The sequence below is a fragment of the Haplochromis burtoni genome, unplaced genomic scaffold (genome assembly GCF_018398535.1).
Source record: "Haplochromis burtoni strain Fernald_Lab_line unplaced genomic scaffold, NCSU_Asbu1 Contig_67, whole genome shotgun sequence".
NCBI classification, from domain to species: domain Eukaryota; kingdom Metazoa; phylum Chordata; class Actinopteri; order Cichliformes; family Cichlidae; genus Haplochromis; species Haplochromis burtoni.
This window is the reverse complement of record NW_024582428.1, coordinates 111,658-128,917: the sequence shown is the minus strand read 5'-3', so window position 1 is coordinate 128,917 and position 17,260 is coordinate 111,658. Positions and strand designations below refer to the sequence as shown.

Genomic DNA, 17,260 nt, shown 5'->3' with positions numbered 1-17,260 from the left:
GCACGGGTGACAGATCTGGTTGACATTCCTGCTGTCAGCATGCCAATTGCACGCTCCCTCATTGCTTGTGGCATCTGTGGCATTTTGCTGTGAGATAAAACTGCACATTCCAGGGTGGCCTTTTGTTGTGGGCAGTCTGAGGTACACCTGTGCACTACTCATGATGTCAGATCAGCATCGTGATGTGGCACACCTCTGAGGTGGGATAGATTATCTCAATATAGCAGATGTGCCCACTACCACACATTTGGACTGATTTGTGACCACTGTTTGGGAGGGATGGTTATATTGTGTATCTGGAATGAATTTTAGGTCTCTACGTCCATCCCATGGGGAATGGGAGCAGTAACAAAGGTGTTGCGTTTATATTTTTGTTGAGTGTAGAAAGCCTCAGTCTGGCCTATCTTCATATCAACTTTGATTTTCTGTATTACAGAAATGAGAATTAAGTTCACAAAGCCGCTTAGAGACACTGTGGCCCACGCTGATGGTATGGTGACCCTTCGGTGTGAGGTGTGCAAGCCAAAAGCGGACGTCCAGTGGTTAAGGAATGGAGTAGAAGTGGTCCCAAACAGGAGATTCTCCATTAGGGCAGATGGAGTCGAAAGAAGCTTGACCATTCATCGTCTATCTCGAGAGGATGCTGGCGAGTATACCTGTGAGTCCAGAGATGACCGGACTGTTGCAAAACTGAGGGTAGAAAGTAAGTATGCATTGAAATAGAGTTCCTCTCCTCTTTTCAATGAGGTAGCAGCTTCATAACTTTTGTCTTTTCAGTGCCCCGAGTCATTGAGTTCCTCACTGAACTCCACAACACTACAGTGCTGGAAGGAGAAGATGCAACCTTTAAGTGTGTGGTTTCCCCAGAGGATGTCCAGCTGGTCTGGCTCATGGACAATGAGCCTATCACTCTGGGTGATCGTTTCCAGGCAACCCACAATGGCCTGTGCCACACCTTGGTGATTAAAAAGTGCCAGATGCTGGACTGCTCAAAAATTACAGCAGAAGCTGAAGGACAAATGAGCAAAGCCAGCCTCAAAGTTCAGGGTAAGGCCAATCGTCAAGGTTAAAAGAGATTAAAATCCATCCATCTATCTTCTATCTGTGATCATCAGATGATCAGCAGTTGATCATTTTTTTCTGACTCTTGTAATGTTAAGAGGCTCAGGTCATGTTTACTAAGAAAATGGAAGCTGTTATGGCAGAGGAGTTTGGTGATGCCACCTTGGAGGCAGAGATTAGCCTGGAGGCCGGTGAGGTCCAGTGGATGAGGCAGGGGGTGGTTATCCAGTCTGGTCCCCGACACACGCTGGCCCAGAACGGCTGCAAACGCAGTCTCACCATCCACAACCTGACTCTGTCGGACAGGGGGACTTACCGGTGCGAGACTCTGCATGACCGGACGCAGGTCAAACTCAATGTAGAACGTAAGTGAACTGCAGCAGATAATGCTGATAATGCAGTTGTGTCATTAGGGTTAGGGTTTCTACCGAACTATTGATCTCAGGTTTCAATCCCTCTTAGTATACTTTAATCTGAGATATATTTTATCAAACTCATCCAGGGCATTGGGTCTCAAAATCATAGCTAGACTGGGCTTCAAAATGGTTAGATTAGATTTGGAAACTTCAGATTTTTCTGCACCATTTTATGATATTTTGATTCTTTTTAGTTGAACTCATCATATTTGCTCAAAGCACGAGTAAAAATATTGAATGAAAAAAGCATTTTCTTAATTTTTGCGTTAATTATGTTTAATTTGTATTTTTTTTAATGCTATAACTATATACATCTAGAAACTGTTGTTTTTTCTGTGAAGTGTTTTTTTATTAGTGTGTGTTAATTTGATTTAATTTGTTTTTGTTTTTTCATATTTTAACAGGCTGATGCTCTTATCTCGTATCTGTCTCAAATTACAGATCCTAATTCATTTTTATGGGAAGAGACACCAGTGAAGTTTTCAGGATTTAAAACATGCAAAAAGAAAAAAAACACCTTACCACTTTTCAGAAAAGCACATATAGAAAAGTATATAAAGCCAAAAATATGCAGCAATCATATAATATATGTCCAAACAACTTAAGACGATAAGAAGCATTTTGGAGAAAGCTCATGTTGATTTGAAATGCAACAAGCCTTTTTGTTTATTTTATAAATAGTGAGTGAAGAAATGAACTTTTCCTAAAATTGCTTATTGTGTCTGGATTTCACTGTTCAAACCTAACTGCTGTGTGAATAAATAAGATAAAAGGAGGCAGAAAGAACACTAGCCAGATACTTCCAGTACTTACTCGGCTCTGAAGACTATAAAACAAGACATTTCAGAAGCCAGCGTACCATGTGACTTTGTGATTGGTATCTCTTCTGACACAGATGAGTTCGGGCCTAAAGAACAGTACACACTGAAGGTGTTTTTCACAGCATGTCAGAGTGTAAAGAAGTAGTAAGAATAGCCGAGCCAGACCTGTAAGTGTGAAAAGGTTTTTGAAACACAGCCATACTGTTATTCAGCCGTGTACAAGAGTGACACAGTGACAGTGGACTGCTCCTGCTAGTGTTTTTGTAACATGATAAACTGAGCTCTGTCTATATTTGCACAACCTTCAGTTGTCCTTGAAACACAATCTTGGCTTTCAAATGCATATCAGCAAAATACAGTTTGCAAAAAAAAGAATTCTCTCAGTTTTTTAAAATAATTTTTTCAATGATTTAATAGATATTTATTCGATTTATACTTTGATAATGATGGTATCCTCTCACCTCTCACCGCTTTCACTAATCTACTCTTGTGCAGCCCGTAAAATCGCCATCCGCAAAGGTCTGACTGACCAAGAAACCTTTGAACGAGAGACTGCCTCCTTTGTGGTGGAGCTGTCACACACAGATGTGGAGGGCAGCTGGCAAAAGGACGGCATTCGGGTCAAGCCAAACAATCAATGTAGGGTGAGCACCAATGGACGAGTTCACGGCCTCACCTTGTCCAACCTTACTCTGGAGGACACAGGCACCATCGTCTTCTCAGCTGAAGGAGTGCGCACCACAGCGAGGCTCACAGTCAAAGGTAAATACAAGCCCGTGAAGCTCACTGGTTTCACTTTTTACACCTTCATCAAGTAGTTCACTGACTGATTGACTGGACTTACTAAACTGACAGAAACACCAGTGTCCATCTTGAAACCACTGGCTGATGCCCGTGTGGAGGAGGAATTTCCTGTCACCCTGGAGTGTGAATTCTCCCGACAAAATGTTGAAGTCAGATGGTTTAAGGTAAAATCAACCAGTAAATACTCTCAGTAATCTTGCCCTTATTTTGTCTTATTATACCAGCAAGGTGACAGTTTTAAGAATGATATAATGAATAAAGAATGCCTTTGACTTTTTTTTTTTTCTATGACTCAGGACGGTTCGGAGCTAAAGCCGGGGAAAAACTGTCGGATCTACTCAATGGGTCGTAAGAGGTTCTGTCAAATCCTGCAGTGCTCCCGAGCAGATTCTGGCACCTACACATGCGACACAGGGGAAATCAAAACGTCCTGTTCGCTGGAGGTTTATGGTAAGCCTCTGATCAGATACTGGCTTAACACAACTCATTTTGAACCAACTGGAGCCAGTGAGTAGCTGGAGTAAAGCTTATACAATACCTCCATCTAGTGGTTTTAAGGAAAATAACTTTTTCTTCTTTTGCCATCTGATCTTTTTGCCGTCTTTAACTAACTTGCAGAGCATAAGCTGGAGATAGTGCAGGATTTGGAGGATCTTTACATCCAGGAGGACCAGAATGCCGTCTTCATGTGTGATGTTTCTCTGGAGGACGTGACAGGGGAGTGGTACAAAGACGGCCACAGGATCCGACCAACCAGCTCCATCAAGATCCGCACTGAAGGTCAGAGAAGGCAGACATTTTTATGAGACTTAGAAACCAATCATAAAATCATAAATAATACAAGAGTAAAATACCATAATCTGCTCCAGAGCAGGTTAAGTTTCAGATTGGAGATCAATAGGTATGAAATCACTGCCTACTGACCAATCAGTTCTCCAGAAAATGGCATCACCATCCGTGGAAAAACCCTCAAACCTCGTTTGGAGAGGAGAAGGATTTAAATTTCTCTATTTGTAGTTTTAGCGGTACCTCTGGTGGTGGCACGACCTTGGAAAGAGCAAAAGACCACTTGTACACTGTTGGCAAGTCTGAGAATTGTTGCTCTCTTCCAGGGACCAAACACTTCCTGCTGATGTGTAACATTAAAGCTGAAGATGCTGGAGAAATCCGCTTTGTAGCCAGGGATGTTGAATCTACTGCCTACCTTGAGGTAGAGGGTAAGTTAATTCTTTATCTTCAGAATATTTTACTGGCCTTTTTCTTGGACATATCAGTGACTTAAAATCATCTATATGTTGAATTTCCTCTTGTTTCAGAACTTCCAGTTTCTATTGTAAAGCCCTTGCGAGACAGAACAGCTCTGGAGAAACATCGTGTGATCCTTGAATGCACCGTCTCCTCGCCTCACTGCAGCGCTACCTGGTACAAAGGCAGGGAGGAACTGGTTTCCTCAGACCGACTGGAAATCCTGGCTGATGGCTGCTCCCACAAACTGGTGATTCAGCAGGTGTCTGTGGAGGATGAGGGCACCTACAGCATTGAGGTCGGAGAGCACACCTCCAAAGCCAAACTGATGGTGGAAGGTAAGTTGGGGCAGAAAGCTAAAGTCGAACACCCTAAATACATTTTTGTCAAACTGATTTGTTCTGTGTTGCTCCAGCCCAGGCTCTTGTGATGGTGAAAGAGCTAGAGGACATGGAAGTGATGGAGGGAGAGCCAGCGACTTTCCAGTGTGAGTTATCCGTCGCCATAAATAAGCCTCCGGTTTGGACTTTGAATGGAGAGAACCTTAAACCGGGGCCCTCTGTCCGCCTGGAAAACCATGGGACAGTCCACAAACTCATCCTGAAGAGCACCAGCGTGGACATGAGCGGCACGGTGAAGTTTACTATGGGAAAGGCGAAGAGCAGCGCCACGCTCAACGTAACAGGATGATTGAAATGTAGTATGATTGTGGAACCAAAGTAACACCTGAGAAAATGAAGTGGAAAAAACCCCCCAAAAAAACCCTGTGGAAATTGCCACTAAAACTCTTAAATTAGACTATACTTTTTTTTTTTAACATTGTAGATCATATTTATTTGCTGTTTACGTCACAGTAACTTTTATTTCAATAAAAAGCTCCCAAATAAAACCCATTTAAAAATTGCTCCATGGAAACATCTGTTGGATTTTAAAGCCTTCTCATAACTTCAGAGAAGCTAAATGTGTGGAGATTATTTTGGGTGGAAAATACTTGTGTATTTGAAAAATTCTTGGAAGCACCAGAATGAAAATGCTTTTAAGGAAAAAAATGTTTTACTTGATCCGAGCAGTTCTAGATGGCAACCGCTGGCTATGTGGATGTCTGTTTGTTTGTTTTTTTTAAATAAATGTTGAGCCATCTCTTTGTTTATCAAGGTCAATTGCAGCCCTGCACAGCCTTTTCTGAGTTTTCCTTCGTTTTTGTTTTTTAAAAAAAAAAAAAAAAAAAAAAAAGCTTGACAGCCACCTTTCCACTGAGATTTCTGATGAGGCTTCAGGGAACAGTAGATGATCAGCTGAAGGTTCAGATGCATCCCTCAGGTCCGGTGTCAGGTCTTTGTTGCCCCCTCCCCCCTCTCTTAACATCTGGCTTTTTTTTTGTTTGTCTGACTAAATGTAACAAACCCACCTCCTCAGGCTTGAAAATGTACCGCTTGTGTTGTTTTTTTCCCCCCAAAAACAGAACAGCACCTTAGACCATGTTTCCTTAAGCATTTATGGGGGGCATTATTACATACAGTCCATACAGAATTTGGTATGATAAAATAAAGGTCACAAAAAAGAAAAAAAAAAAAGTTACAGCTATTGAATCATGAGTACAGTAACATGAATATTCCATATATTAATGAAATTCGTTTGCTTTATTACTGTGCAAAAACAACATATACATATCTACTGAATGTGTAAGAAGTACAGTATCAGTGAATGGGCCCCCATAGTGACACAACCTGTTTTACATGTAATCCATTAACAAGATGACTCAGCGTTCCTATAAATACTCGTCTTTGCCAATGAATTCCAAAACACACGCGGCATCAGTAATTTGATGATGGCTTTCATGAAAACACTGTTTTAAACCTGTTATGTGCCTCCAATGGTAAGATACTATCTCTTTAGTTATTTGCTGGTGTTTCTGAATCCTCTCTCCCTCCTTGTACGCGAGGCCAGGTCCTGTAAGAAAACAGCAAGAGCAATGTCTTCCCGTTTTGGAAAACCTACTGTAAATATTCTATAAGAAGATGACTCTTGGGGAAAAAAATAAAAAATAATAGAAGGCAGCAGTAAAAATCAGTTAATTATTTAGAAATGAAACAGGCTAATCTTGATTGACAATAATTTGTTAAACATTTTTTAAAAAGTAATAATAGCTCTTAAGGTGGTAGATTTAATCACCCCTTCCTCATCTAGGCGAAGTCACGTCACAAGCCTGCCATCGAGGCTGCCAAGTCAAATCCGCCACATTCATTCAGCAGTGTCAACACATTGTCAACGCAAACTAGGGCGATCGCACCAATCTGCAAGGCCCGTTAGAAACTGCGTTGCTCCTTAAAACTGAGCGGGCAGAATACAATACAGATACACAACACAGACGTGCACAAGAAAAAAGGAAGACTCCACCCCAAAATAATCTCACACTTTCCACTCTTTGTTACTGCTGATAAACTGCGAAAATCAGTGAGTCCTACAATTCCCAGCATGCACTTAGTAACTTTGATGAGCGGACTAGCATCAAGCTGTGGCACCCTGCTAGGTTTTTATCTGCAGGCAGAAATACAAAAAATTCTGCAGTTTTGTGTAAAAGAAAAAAGGGGAAAAAATAAAATAAAACAGACATTTAAAGACTTAGCTTTAGATCTGCTGTAGCTGCACTGGCTTTTCAATGCTTCCAAAAACATCACAAAAGCCTGCACACTATCAGATCTCTGCCAGGTTTAAAACATAAGGAAACAGCCAGTATGAGGCATCACTAACAGCAGTTTATTGTAGTGTTTAAGTCGTTTTGGGGTGGATAGCTCCTTTAAAACCTGCGCTATATTAAACACTTTGTTTTCAAAGATGTGCCCTCCCATATACTGGGATACTCGCGGCAGCCCCCCCCCTCCTCAAAACCTATTTCATGACACAAATTTAGAAATAGTTTCCAGCCTCTGTGTACCGCTTAAAAGACAATTTAAAAAGGAAAAAGTACTTTGAAGATCATGACAAATCCACCGGTGTCTTTTCTTTTTAACATCACAAAACTTTCTTTTAACCATCCAATTACAGTCTGTAAATACACAGAAGACAAATTCAGGTTTGTGTGTGGCTTTAAAACAAGAGGCTAACATCTACCAGATCCATTAACAGCTGCTCTGTCACTTTCGAGTGCAGATGGATACTTAAAGATTAGTGTGAGGTTTCTGATAAAATAACGCAGTCACGACCCGAGTCAGTGCTCTGAATCTGACTGATTTCCTTTACCTGCTGCACAGACAGTAAAAATACTTAAAATCGTGCCCACGTGGTTCATCTTTTAAGATGGGCTTAGCATATAAATTTAATCTGCGGTAAAAGGGATTAGATTACTTTTAAAGTGGTCCGATCACTTTATTCATTCATTTAACAACTTGTAATAGTGTCTGAGCTTGCAATGCCAGCTGAGTTTAAAAAAGAAACCTTTTAAAAATCAGATTCATTCATAACACTGATAACTCATGACTATTAAAAATCTGACCACGTCACTCTAAAAGCTCTAAAAATATGACAACTGAGGATCACATGCCTTTGACTGGAGACAGATAGTGTGATAAAATTAGGCTGTGAAGAACATAACGCTTGACCAAAATGCTTAAAAGACATCTACAGTACGTATACCTCCGACCTGCCCTTTCAACAATCCAACAGATCAAGAAGCGTAAACCTTTCTGAAACTTCCTGCAAGTCTTGTGCAATCAGGCTGCCAAATCACATCCATGAGAAGTCTAAGTCCAGTACCCAGGTCCAGAGGAATCGTGACTACAGACCTCTTCTTTGTTTACTCTACTGAAAGTCCAGTGGGGCTGCAGAAAGGCCATTAAACATTCATTCATCCTCTCGTCCATTCACTCACATCAGCTGGTTCTTGGAAGGCAACTTGCAGACAGTTTGCTGTCTGACCAGGAGGTGGCAGTGTCGATGCCGTCAAAAAGTCACCAAAGGCTCTCCCATGGTGATCTTAGTTTGGTGTGTGGGACGGTTGCTTTGATGGCTCTGGCGGCTGTGAAGCAGTCTGTGTTCTGGTGGGCAGTGACAGCTGGAGCCTGGCTGGTGCGGCGTTTCTGGGGGAATTTTAATTTTTTTTTTGCTTTTTTGTACGCCGGTTTGTTCAGAGCTGAGATGAAAAAGTCAAACGAAGTTAGCTTGAGGTCCCTTGTTGCTTGAGGACTGTGTAGACGTTATCGACTTTGCTCAGCCTCTCAAAGAACGGGATGAGGTCCAGCAGCTCTGTGTCGGACATGTCATCGAACCAAGAGGCCACAGGCACCTGAACAAAAACATAAGCATCAATATCGTTGTGGAGATTCAACAAATATAGTTAGAAATCTAATTTCTTATTCATCTTATTTACTTTGATGCCTTTTTTTATTTAAACAATAAATCAAGTAAGAGTGGGACACTGAAATTGGGCTTAGTGTCCCCCAAACTACATCTTTCAATAAAAGTGCAATACTTGTTTTAATACAGTTACAAAATTGGGAAATACCCCCCCCGCCCAAAAAAAAAAAAAAAAAAAAATCATGAATCCCTTTGGATTATAACTTGTAAAGAAACTTGCTTAAGCAGGTGAACGATCCTAAGTGCTGTCCAGAAGACTTACTGCATTGTCAGGATGGAAGATGTAGGAGGCAGGGGAGTTATCCACAATAATCACTTTGTTGAGGTCACGACCCAGGCGACTCAGATCCTTGACATAATTCCCTCGATGAAAGACGCAAGACTCCCGGAAAAGGCGGCAGCGGAAAGCACCCCACTTGTCCAGGAGATCGGAGACTGGGTCTGCATACTGATGGAGAAGCACGCTCAATTTAAAGCAAAATCTTTATGTAGATACAGCTGAGATTTCCGTTGTTAGTATCAGTTTATAGTATTAGTTTTTACTGCCACCATCACAGTGTCATGGTTAACACATTCACACAGACCTAGAGACTGGTATGAGACTGCCTGATAACCACTGGCCACTAGGGGAAACAATAAAAATAAAATGGTTGCTGTGAAATCAATAACAGCAACTGCCAATCAGAGTCCTGCACTGAAAACCTTATAATTGCTTGGGTTATGAGCAGATTGCCAGTCGCCCATAGTTTACAAGTTTTGGCTTATCAGGTTTTACTTTGAAGGCAAATCTTTTCAGTTTGGGCTGCACCTCCAAGTTATACTACCTTGATGATTAACAAGAGTGTTTGCAGCCAAGTTGCCGTCTTCCATGCAAACTATGGACAACTGCAGCAATCTGCTAGCAACCAACGCAATCAGAATAAGGTTTTTTTTTACTAACGGGTCTCACACATGAAGACCCTGGTTGAGACCAGCGAGACAAACCCAGCCTCGGGGGGGGGGGGGGGGGGGTTCACAAGGTAGTGTGCGCCTAGTGCAAGTCTCAGAGCACGGAAAAATGGGAAGGCTACATCGGGAAGAGCATCCGGTATGAAATCTGTGCCAAATCAAACACGCGGTTCCCCCTGCTGTGTTATCCCTCGGGAGATAAGGAAGCAGCTCAAATGACCTCTTCTCATTTCTCTCATAACGCCCCAAGTCTATTTTAAAGGATCCAAAATATTAAACTGTTCACAGCCAACTTCCCTGAATACATCCAGCTTTTCTCTGCTCCCTCTGAGTTTATTGCTGTCAACTGCAGGGAATCAGCCAACCATACATTAATAATCAGCACAGCTGGCTGCGATGAGGTGGTTTCTCACCTTAGCTAAACTGGCAGTGAAGAGGACACATTCGAACAGCTCCCCCATCCTCTTCAGAAACTCGTCAACATGGGGCCGCTTCAGGACATACACCTGGAAGATGCAGGAATCCTTAAATCAGCATCATGCACACACGCCATACACTCAAAATGTAACATGTTTCTACAAATTCCAACTGCCCGAGGATGTTTCAAGTGAATGTTATTTTAAAAAAAGGGGGAGAAACTCAACATGCAGCTCATGACTGGAGACTTCTTCTAATGGACAGATGTTACATTTTTGCAGAACATCTTATTTACTTCCAAGGAGTTAGTAGCAGACATTCAAGCCAAACTGAAGCTAAATGAGAAAGATGCAGTTGTAGCTCACAAAAAGACAAGCACTGGGCTCCTTAAAGCTCTTCCTCCATCTTTTTTTTTTTTTCCTCCTTGCTGCTGTGTTGGCAGCTCAGGGCAGCGTTCCTGAACCAAGTCATCCGGAATAGGCTGTGCTTGTCTGAACAAACCTATCCTGGATTACTTGAATCAGGCCCAGACCCATCGTGTGTCATCGGACTCCAAGCAGCCGTCCTCAAATCCCTTAAACGCTGACATCACCTTCTATACTCAGCAAAATGCGCTCAAGAGAAGTGCTGTCACACAACCGAAATGACAAAATGACAATGAGGCATGAGCACAGTGCATGACAATATGAATATTTCTGATGACGCTAGCATTACCTGGTGTATTGTTCCGTCGATTTCCACAGGAATGATGAAATCTGCGTTGTTCACAGGCTAACCAAAAAAAAAAAAAAAAAAAAGGGGGGGGGGAGATACTTATTAAACCAAAATAAAGACTTAAAAAACAAAACAAACAAACACATACAGACACTGGACTTTGCCTTTTACATGCTAAAACATGAACTGACTGACTTAGTGTTGTTTCTAGACAGACAGGTTGAGACAGTCAGTGTGTGCGCAGATGCAGGAGTGACTGTGTTTGAGTTTGGCATTTGCCAGCCACGACAAAAATGTCACTGCCAGAGCCAACAGCAACCAGATGGAGGGAAAAGTGCAGATCTTGGACTGTTGTGTTCTAAACGTAACTAAATAATGATGTAATGTGATCGCAGGGGACAGCTAAGTGCTGTAAAGCCTCTCTGAACACACACATCCTTTAGTTCCTGCAGCAGGAAATTAAAGAACACGCTTGCAAATGTTGAAGTTGAACATAATTGCTTGTATAACTCAGTCTACAGCGTGTTATCATTCCCCCGCCTTACCTTAAAAGAGCTGTGAACTAAGGTCTCATCCAGATCTATAACCACACAGATCTTTCCGGAGTCTTTTGACTTCACTGGAGGCAGCAGTGGTTTCGCCTGGATCTTCAAAAAGAGAAACCACAAAATAATGAGCTGACTGCAAAAGTACACAAATAAAAATTGAGCCAGGGCAACAGAGAAAACACACCTTGGACACTGTTCCATTCTCTTCTACCAAGAGAGGGGCGTTGTTGTTGACTGGTGGCGGCTCAGGCTGGTCCCGGCACAGGCAGCAGAAAAGGCTGGAGAAGAGGCCTCCACTCCTGGGTTTCTTGGAAGACAGAGAGGGAGAGGAACCTGCAGAAGAAGATGATAGATCAAGAAATTGTCGAGCTTACAGTAATTACAACATACAGGATCTTTAACAGCTTGGCTTTTAGGAAAAACTCTTAATATTAAGAGGTGCATGGGAATAGCTTTATCATCATTATCGGTATGCTTTGAACACACGGGCACAAAACAGACATTTACTTAAAGTCTTCAAGTCTGATCAAACAATCGAACAAAGTAATACACTAAGACATAAAACTACTTAGGTTTTACCATGTAGTAAGGACTAAGCCAAAATGCAGAAGCAGTGTGTTTTAAAAGAAAAAAAAAACAAAAACCAAGCACACCCCATGATTCAGTAGTTTGTAGAACCACTTTCAGCACTAATGGGTTTCTGTATGACTTCAGCTGTGTCTTGCGTGGTCATGTAGGAATGTTGGCCTACTCTTCTTTACAATGTTGCTTCTATTCATTGAAATTTGTGGGCATTTATTTATGCATGGCTCTCTGAAATCCTGCTGTGGTGAGGCCTTACATCAGGTTGAGTCAGCCATTCTGTTGCAGATTTTCTGATGTGATTGGATCATTGTCCTTTTGCATGGCTGTTGGCCAAAGTTTTAGCTGTCAGACAGATGTGTCACATCTGTCTCTAGAATACTTTGAATCGACCGTGAACTCCTCTGTTCACCAATGACTGATGTGTTCAGGTCCTGTGGCTGCAAAGCAAGCACAAATCATCACACGTCCACCACCGTGCTTCAGTTGGAGTGTTTGTGCAGATATGCTGCGTTTGGTTTTCTCCAAACATGATGCTGTGCATTACAGCAAAAGATTTTGGTCTAGTCTGTCCAAAACACTGTTCTAGAAGTCTTGTGGTTTGCTCAGTTACAACTTTGCAAACCCTAACACGTGCTGCCACAGTCTCCTAAAACAGAATAAGCGCTCTCCTGCAGCGCTTTCAAACAAGCCATGAACTTTAACATGCTAATTGAGGTCTAATGAGTCTGAGATGTAGCTCTTGGGTTTTTTGCAATATCTCTTTGTGTTGCAACATCTGACAAACCGGGTGAATTTTCTTCATCTCCTGTGAAGATTGGCAGGGATCTGGAATGTTTTTCCACTTGTAAATAATCTTTCTCACTATAGAATAATAGGCTTCAAACTTATAACCCTTCTCACATTGATAGGGAGCACCTCTGCTTCTCTAAGATCAGTCATGTTGTCTTTCCTACTTGGTATTTAGTTAACACACCTGAATGCTCCAGACCAGCAATGTCTTTTTGTAGAGATGCTCACGTCTACTAATGATCAGTTATTAAAGTGCATTGATTAGCAGCACCTGGCTGCTAGTTATCTTCCTATGGAAGCAGTAGGGCTGTTCTTAGTTTTTAAAACATGCTGATTCAGCATTTTGGCATCATTTTGTAACTAAAATAGTGACAGTGTAACAGTTGTTGCGTTTACCTCATTTTAAAGACACGCCAAGTACCAGATTATTTTTATTATGGCCTGATGCATAAAACCTCACAATTTAAAGAGATTTGCACATTTTTACTATACATAAATATAAAGATCAACTATATAGCATTTTATGTTTCTTCCATGACATAGTAAAAATGTGAATGCCAAAACAAAAACAAGTAAAATATATATATATTTCATTTTTACCTCTTGACCAGTATGATTTTTGAAAAACAGGACTGCAGAAAGAGCCATCTCACACTCTGATCGCAACAGCTGCAACCTCAATGGTTAGTGTAATACTCATGTAATAATTTGGTAATTACTCTGACCACAACTGCCTTCAAACCTTCAATTACACTAAACACTTGTGAAGTTCTCAAGACCATCTTTCACTATTACTACTGTTGACAAAATGTACCCACAAATATGCAAAGCCTTGCCAAAGTACACAGCGGTCTTTCATGGCAAAGTGTCGCAGTTTTCACGTATGAAAATGCCCTTTCCCAAATTTAGCACACAGCGGGAGATGATTTGCATCAGACGTGTTCACACTACAGTTAGTCGAGGGTGCTGTCTCAATCAAGCATGCATGAAGCCCAGGACTGGTTATAAATTTCCTCAGCCTGCCATTACCTGCTTTATTCTCACATTGGTGCAAATCAACACAATCTGACATCACATGATTTTTGCACCAGCGGTCTGGAAGGTTAAAGAAGGTTTAATATCCAACTGTGTCAGACATGTGTACTTGCATACACGTCCATTGGGTAATGTCTGGAAAACTTCAGGGCTGCAGTGCGTGTGTGGAAATGGCTTAAGTATCTCCAAGACCACAGTTTTCCATAATCACACACACACTGAAAACTTTACCACACCATCTAAGCTGGTAAATGATCAGTCCCATATCATTTTTTACTAAAATAGCTGTGTTTGTTCATTTCAACTCGTAGCTACCCCAAAAATTTTGCCTCGTAAATGACCAAATTTTTTTTTTTTTTAAATGTAAATTTAATTTGACACACTTCCTGTGTTGAAATACCTGAAATACTCTACTTGCATACAGCACTTCCTAACTCATGACCCCCATCTAGTCAGTGATTGTATAAAAACAGTACAAAGGACATCCAGCAACTTTCCTCATACTGTCATGTGCACAGGCCGTCCTGGAGACACGTGCCTGACCGGACCTCTTGCGTAACTGCTTCTCTGATGTCAGCAGAAAAACACGACTCGAGCCCCACCAATGAAAATTCACCACTTTAACACCACGTGAAGCGATGGTGCCAAAGAGACAAGTTTTTTTAAGCACATCAGGTTAATTATTGAGTGATGTGTGGCAACCAGAACAAATTAATTAATAATACAAACAACCACTGCAGGCAATCTGTAAACAATATTTACTCAATACCAAAATGACGCAATTCAAAACTTTTCGTTTGCTTGGTATGTATAAAATGCAAACTAACCACTCAGGCAATGAAAGACCTGAACTTCAGGTTCATTAATCACGTACATCAAGCGACAAGCATTTTTATAAATTCTAAACCCAAATGGAAGCTACATAAAAATCACTTTAACTACTACTTTGCAAAATAAGCACAAAAGCAGGACTTTAAGCAGTGTTTGAGTTTTTCTGTTCACAAAACAAACCCTCCAGATGTTCCCAAGAAACTGATTATTAACCAAAGCTGGCAGCCTTATTGTCAATCATCGTGTAGCAAACGAACACTTTGTACCTGGAAGCTCAACAGGTATTCAAAACTCATTCCTGTAATGGGTTTGCTGTGCGGCTGTTTAGATTTCATTTACAGGTACCAACACCGGCTTCAAATAAATTATAAGTAAATCACAATCCTCATTAATCCCAGAGTAAATGTGGTCACAGTTGCTCCATTTTCTATGAGTCTGTTGTGGCCAGTGCGATCCTCTATGCTGTTGCATGCTGGGGGAGCAGGCTGAGGGTCGCAGATGCCAACAGACTTAATAAACTAATCCGTAAGGCCAGTAATGTTGTGGGGATGGAGCTTGACACCCTCAAGGTGGTGTCGGAGAGGCGGATGCTGTCCAAGATAAAGACTATGTTGGATAACACCTCCCACCCACTCCATGACATGCTGGTCAGTCACAGGAGCACGTTCAGTGAGAGACTGAGATTACCGAAAAGCACCACTGAACGACACAGGAAATCATTCCTGCCTGTGGCCATCTCCCTGTACAACGCATCCACTTAACACACTGTTTGCTGCTACAACTACACATGTTTCTTTTCCAACTATTTATTTATGAGTGAAGTATGTATGTGTATATATGTATATATTGTACTATTCTTAGTTAGTGTATTGTCTGTCTTGTCTTAATGTTGGTTTAAAATGGAGCACTGTAACAAAAAATAATTTCCCCCAGGGATCAATAAAGTATTCTGATTCTGATTCTGATTCCAAGACAGAAAGAACAGTAACAAACATATTACAAAGTTACAAAATAGCTCTAATTATAAATATCCCACAAATTAAATATGTGGTTGACATTGAGGTGCCCCTCTGATCATACTGAAAATGATTTCTTATGGTTTTTAAATGACATTTTTAATTTTTAACATTTAAATATCAAACATCTAACACATGTAAAGCAGTTTGTTTTAGCCTTCCAAATAGCATGTGTGAAAGACTCATGAGAAACTTTGAACACTAATTGTGGTAATTGCAATTATGAAAATAATTTCTAGCTAAAGCACTGCTGTGATCATTTAGTTGAAAAGTAATTTAAAAAATTATATTAAAAAAAAAACAACACTTTGAAAAGCAGATAATTACTAAATACTAAAGGGTCTTACCAATTTAAGGAAACCATCTTCTGATTGGCTGCAACTAACATACAAAAGGTTTAAAACAGGAGGTGGGCGGAGTTTGTGACAACGAACTTCCTGTGATTACAAGGTTTATGCTCTGACCTCATTATCTGAGATCAGAGCATGCAGCTCATAGTCTTACACAGCACTTTACCAGCTTCACGCGAAGTGTTGTGAGACAGCTGAACAGCTGTGTCATACTTTACTACCACATGGGATTTGTGGTGAAGTCGCACATCTGACACAGAAGACTCACTGCTCTTCGTGTGCCTTTGTCCCTCCCTTGGAGCGTAGATGGGCCATAACTAAGTTGATGTGTCAGCTGTGGTTGTGTTCTTTTATTTCAGGATATTTATTTTAAATTTTCCTATACATTTGTGCAGCAGAACTTTTTACCAAAGAAATGATAGTCTTCAGACAGTCTTCTGTAACATGACTTATGTTACCCATGTTATTTATTCAATACAACTGTATAAAGTTCTACAGTATATGTCGCATATTCAGCTTCTCGGGGTGTGGCACAAAAAACAAACACATACTACAACCTGACCTCATATTTTCAATAATACCCATATGCCCAAATACCAATAATAATAATAATAATAATAATAATAATAATAATAATAATAATAATAATAATAATAATAATAATAATAATAATCCATTTCACTTATTTTTCCATTCATTTGCTTTACTTTCATTACCTGCTAACAGACTGGGTGAATAAATGTGAAATAATGTTTCCTGGGGTGTTCGATTTATTTTATTGGAAGCATTATATTTATGGAGAGTGGTTTAGCTGCAGTTTCTGAAGCCAATTAGTGAGCCGGTCGTTGATATGCAAAACATATATCATAAACCCACAACAGTGCTTGGGATCAGTCTTTGTGCCAAAAGATCTGCCCACCAAGTTTAACATCATTCCAACAGGGGGGGAGAAAAATAAATAAATAAATAAAAAATAAATTTGCTCGCCAACCACAAAACTTTATTCGAGTTACTGAAATTATTTCTGCTCTCATGAATGCTCGTCAAGCCCAGGCTCCCAGTGCGGGTTTCTCCCGGTCTTGTAAACCTCTGATTAGCTCTGCTCCTCACTCTTCTGTCTCACATTAGGCTTGGTTTCTGTCCCTTTATGCACCATACTCCCTTTCTCTCTCTGTCCAGACGTGACTGTGTTACCAACACACAAACCTCTGTTGTCCATCTCTCACGCCTCTTTTATTACTCCTCTGCAATACCCTCCAACTCAATTTGTGGATTCAAACTAGGGCTGAACGATATATCGCATTTGCGATAATATCGCGACATGAT

The 17,260-nt window shown here is 40.8% G+C and overlaps 2 protein-coding genes across 2 annotated transcripts in view; one reads left to right on the top strand and one right to left on the bottom strand.

Annotated features, from left to right (window-relative positions):
- The window catches only part of obsl1a (obscurin like cytoskeletal adaptor 1a), a 19,632-nt gene extending 14,091 nt beyond the window's left edge, over positions 1-5,541 (top strand). Inside the window, exons 16-25 of the mRNA XM_005937308.3 lie at positions 437-703; positions 778-1,047; positions 1,161-1,427; positions 2,795-3,061; positions 3,155-3,267; positions 3,400-3,553; positions 3,722-3,883; positions 4,216-4,320; positions 4,420-4,686; positions 4,764-5,541. Coding sequence (XP_005937370.1) covers positions 437-703; positions 778-1,047; positions 1,161-1,427; positions 2,795-3,061; positions 3,155-3,267; positions 3,400-3,553; positions 3,722-3,883; positions 4,216-4,320; positions 4,420-4,686; positions 4,764-5,038 — 2,147 coding nt within the window. The 3' untranslated portion in view covers positions 5,039-5,541. The remainder of the gene's footprint in view (positions 1-436; positions 704-777; positions 1,048-1,160; positions 1,428-2,794; positions 3,062-3,154; positions 3,268-3,399; positions 3,554-3,721; positions 3,884-4,215; positions 4,321-4,419; positions 4,687-4,763) is intronic.
- A 428-nt stretch (positions 5,542-5,969) lies between these two features.
- ctdsp1 (CTD (carboxy-terminal domain, RNA polymerase II, polypeptide A) small phosphatase 1) overlaps positions 5,970-17,260 on the bottom strand; it is an 18,036-nt gene continuing 6,745 nt past the window's right edge. Inside the window, exons 2-7 of the mRNA XM_042221438.1 lie at positions 11,513-11,661; positions 11,326-11,427; positions 10,781-10,837; positions 10,063-10,155; positions 8,964-9,149; positions 5,970-8,630 (exon numbers count right to left, since the gene is read on the bottom strand). Of these exons, the coding sequence (XP_042077372.1) occupies positions 8,502-8,630; positions 8,964-9,149; positions 10,063-10,155; positions 10,781-10,837; positions 11,326-11,427; positions 11,513-11,661 (716 nt within the window). The 3' untranslated portion in view covers positions 5,970-8,501. The remainder of the gene's footprint in view (positions 8,631-8,963; positions 9,150-10,062; positions 10,156-10,780; positions 10,838-11,325; positions 11,428-11,512; positions 11,662-17,260) is intronic.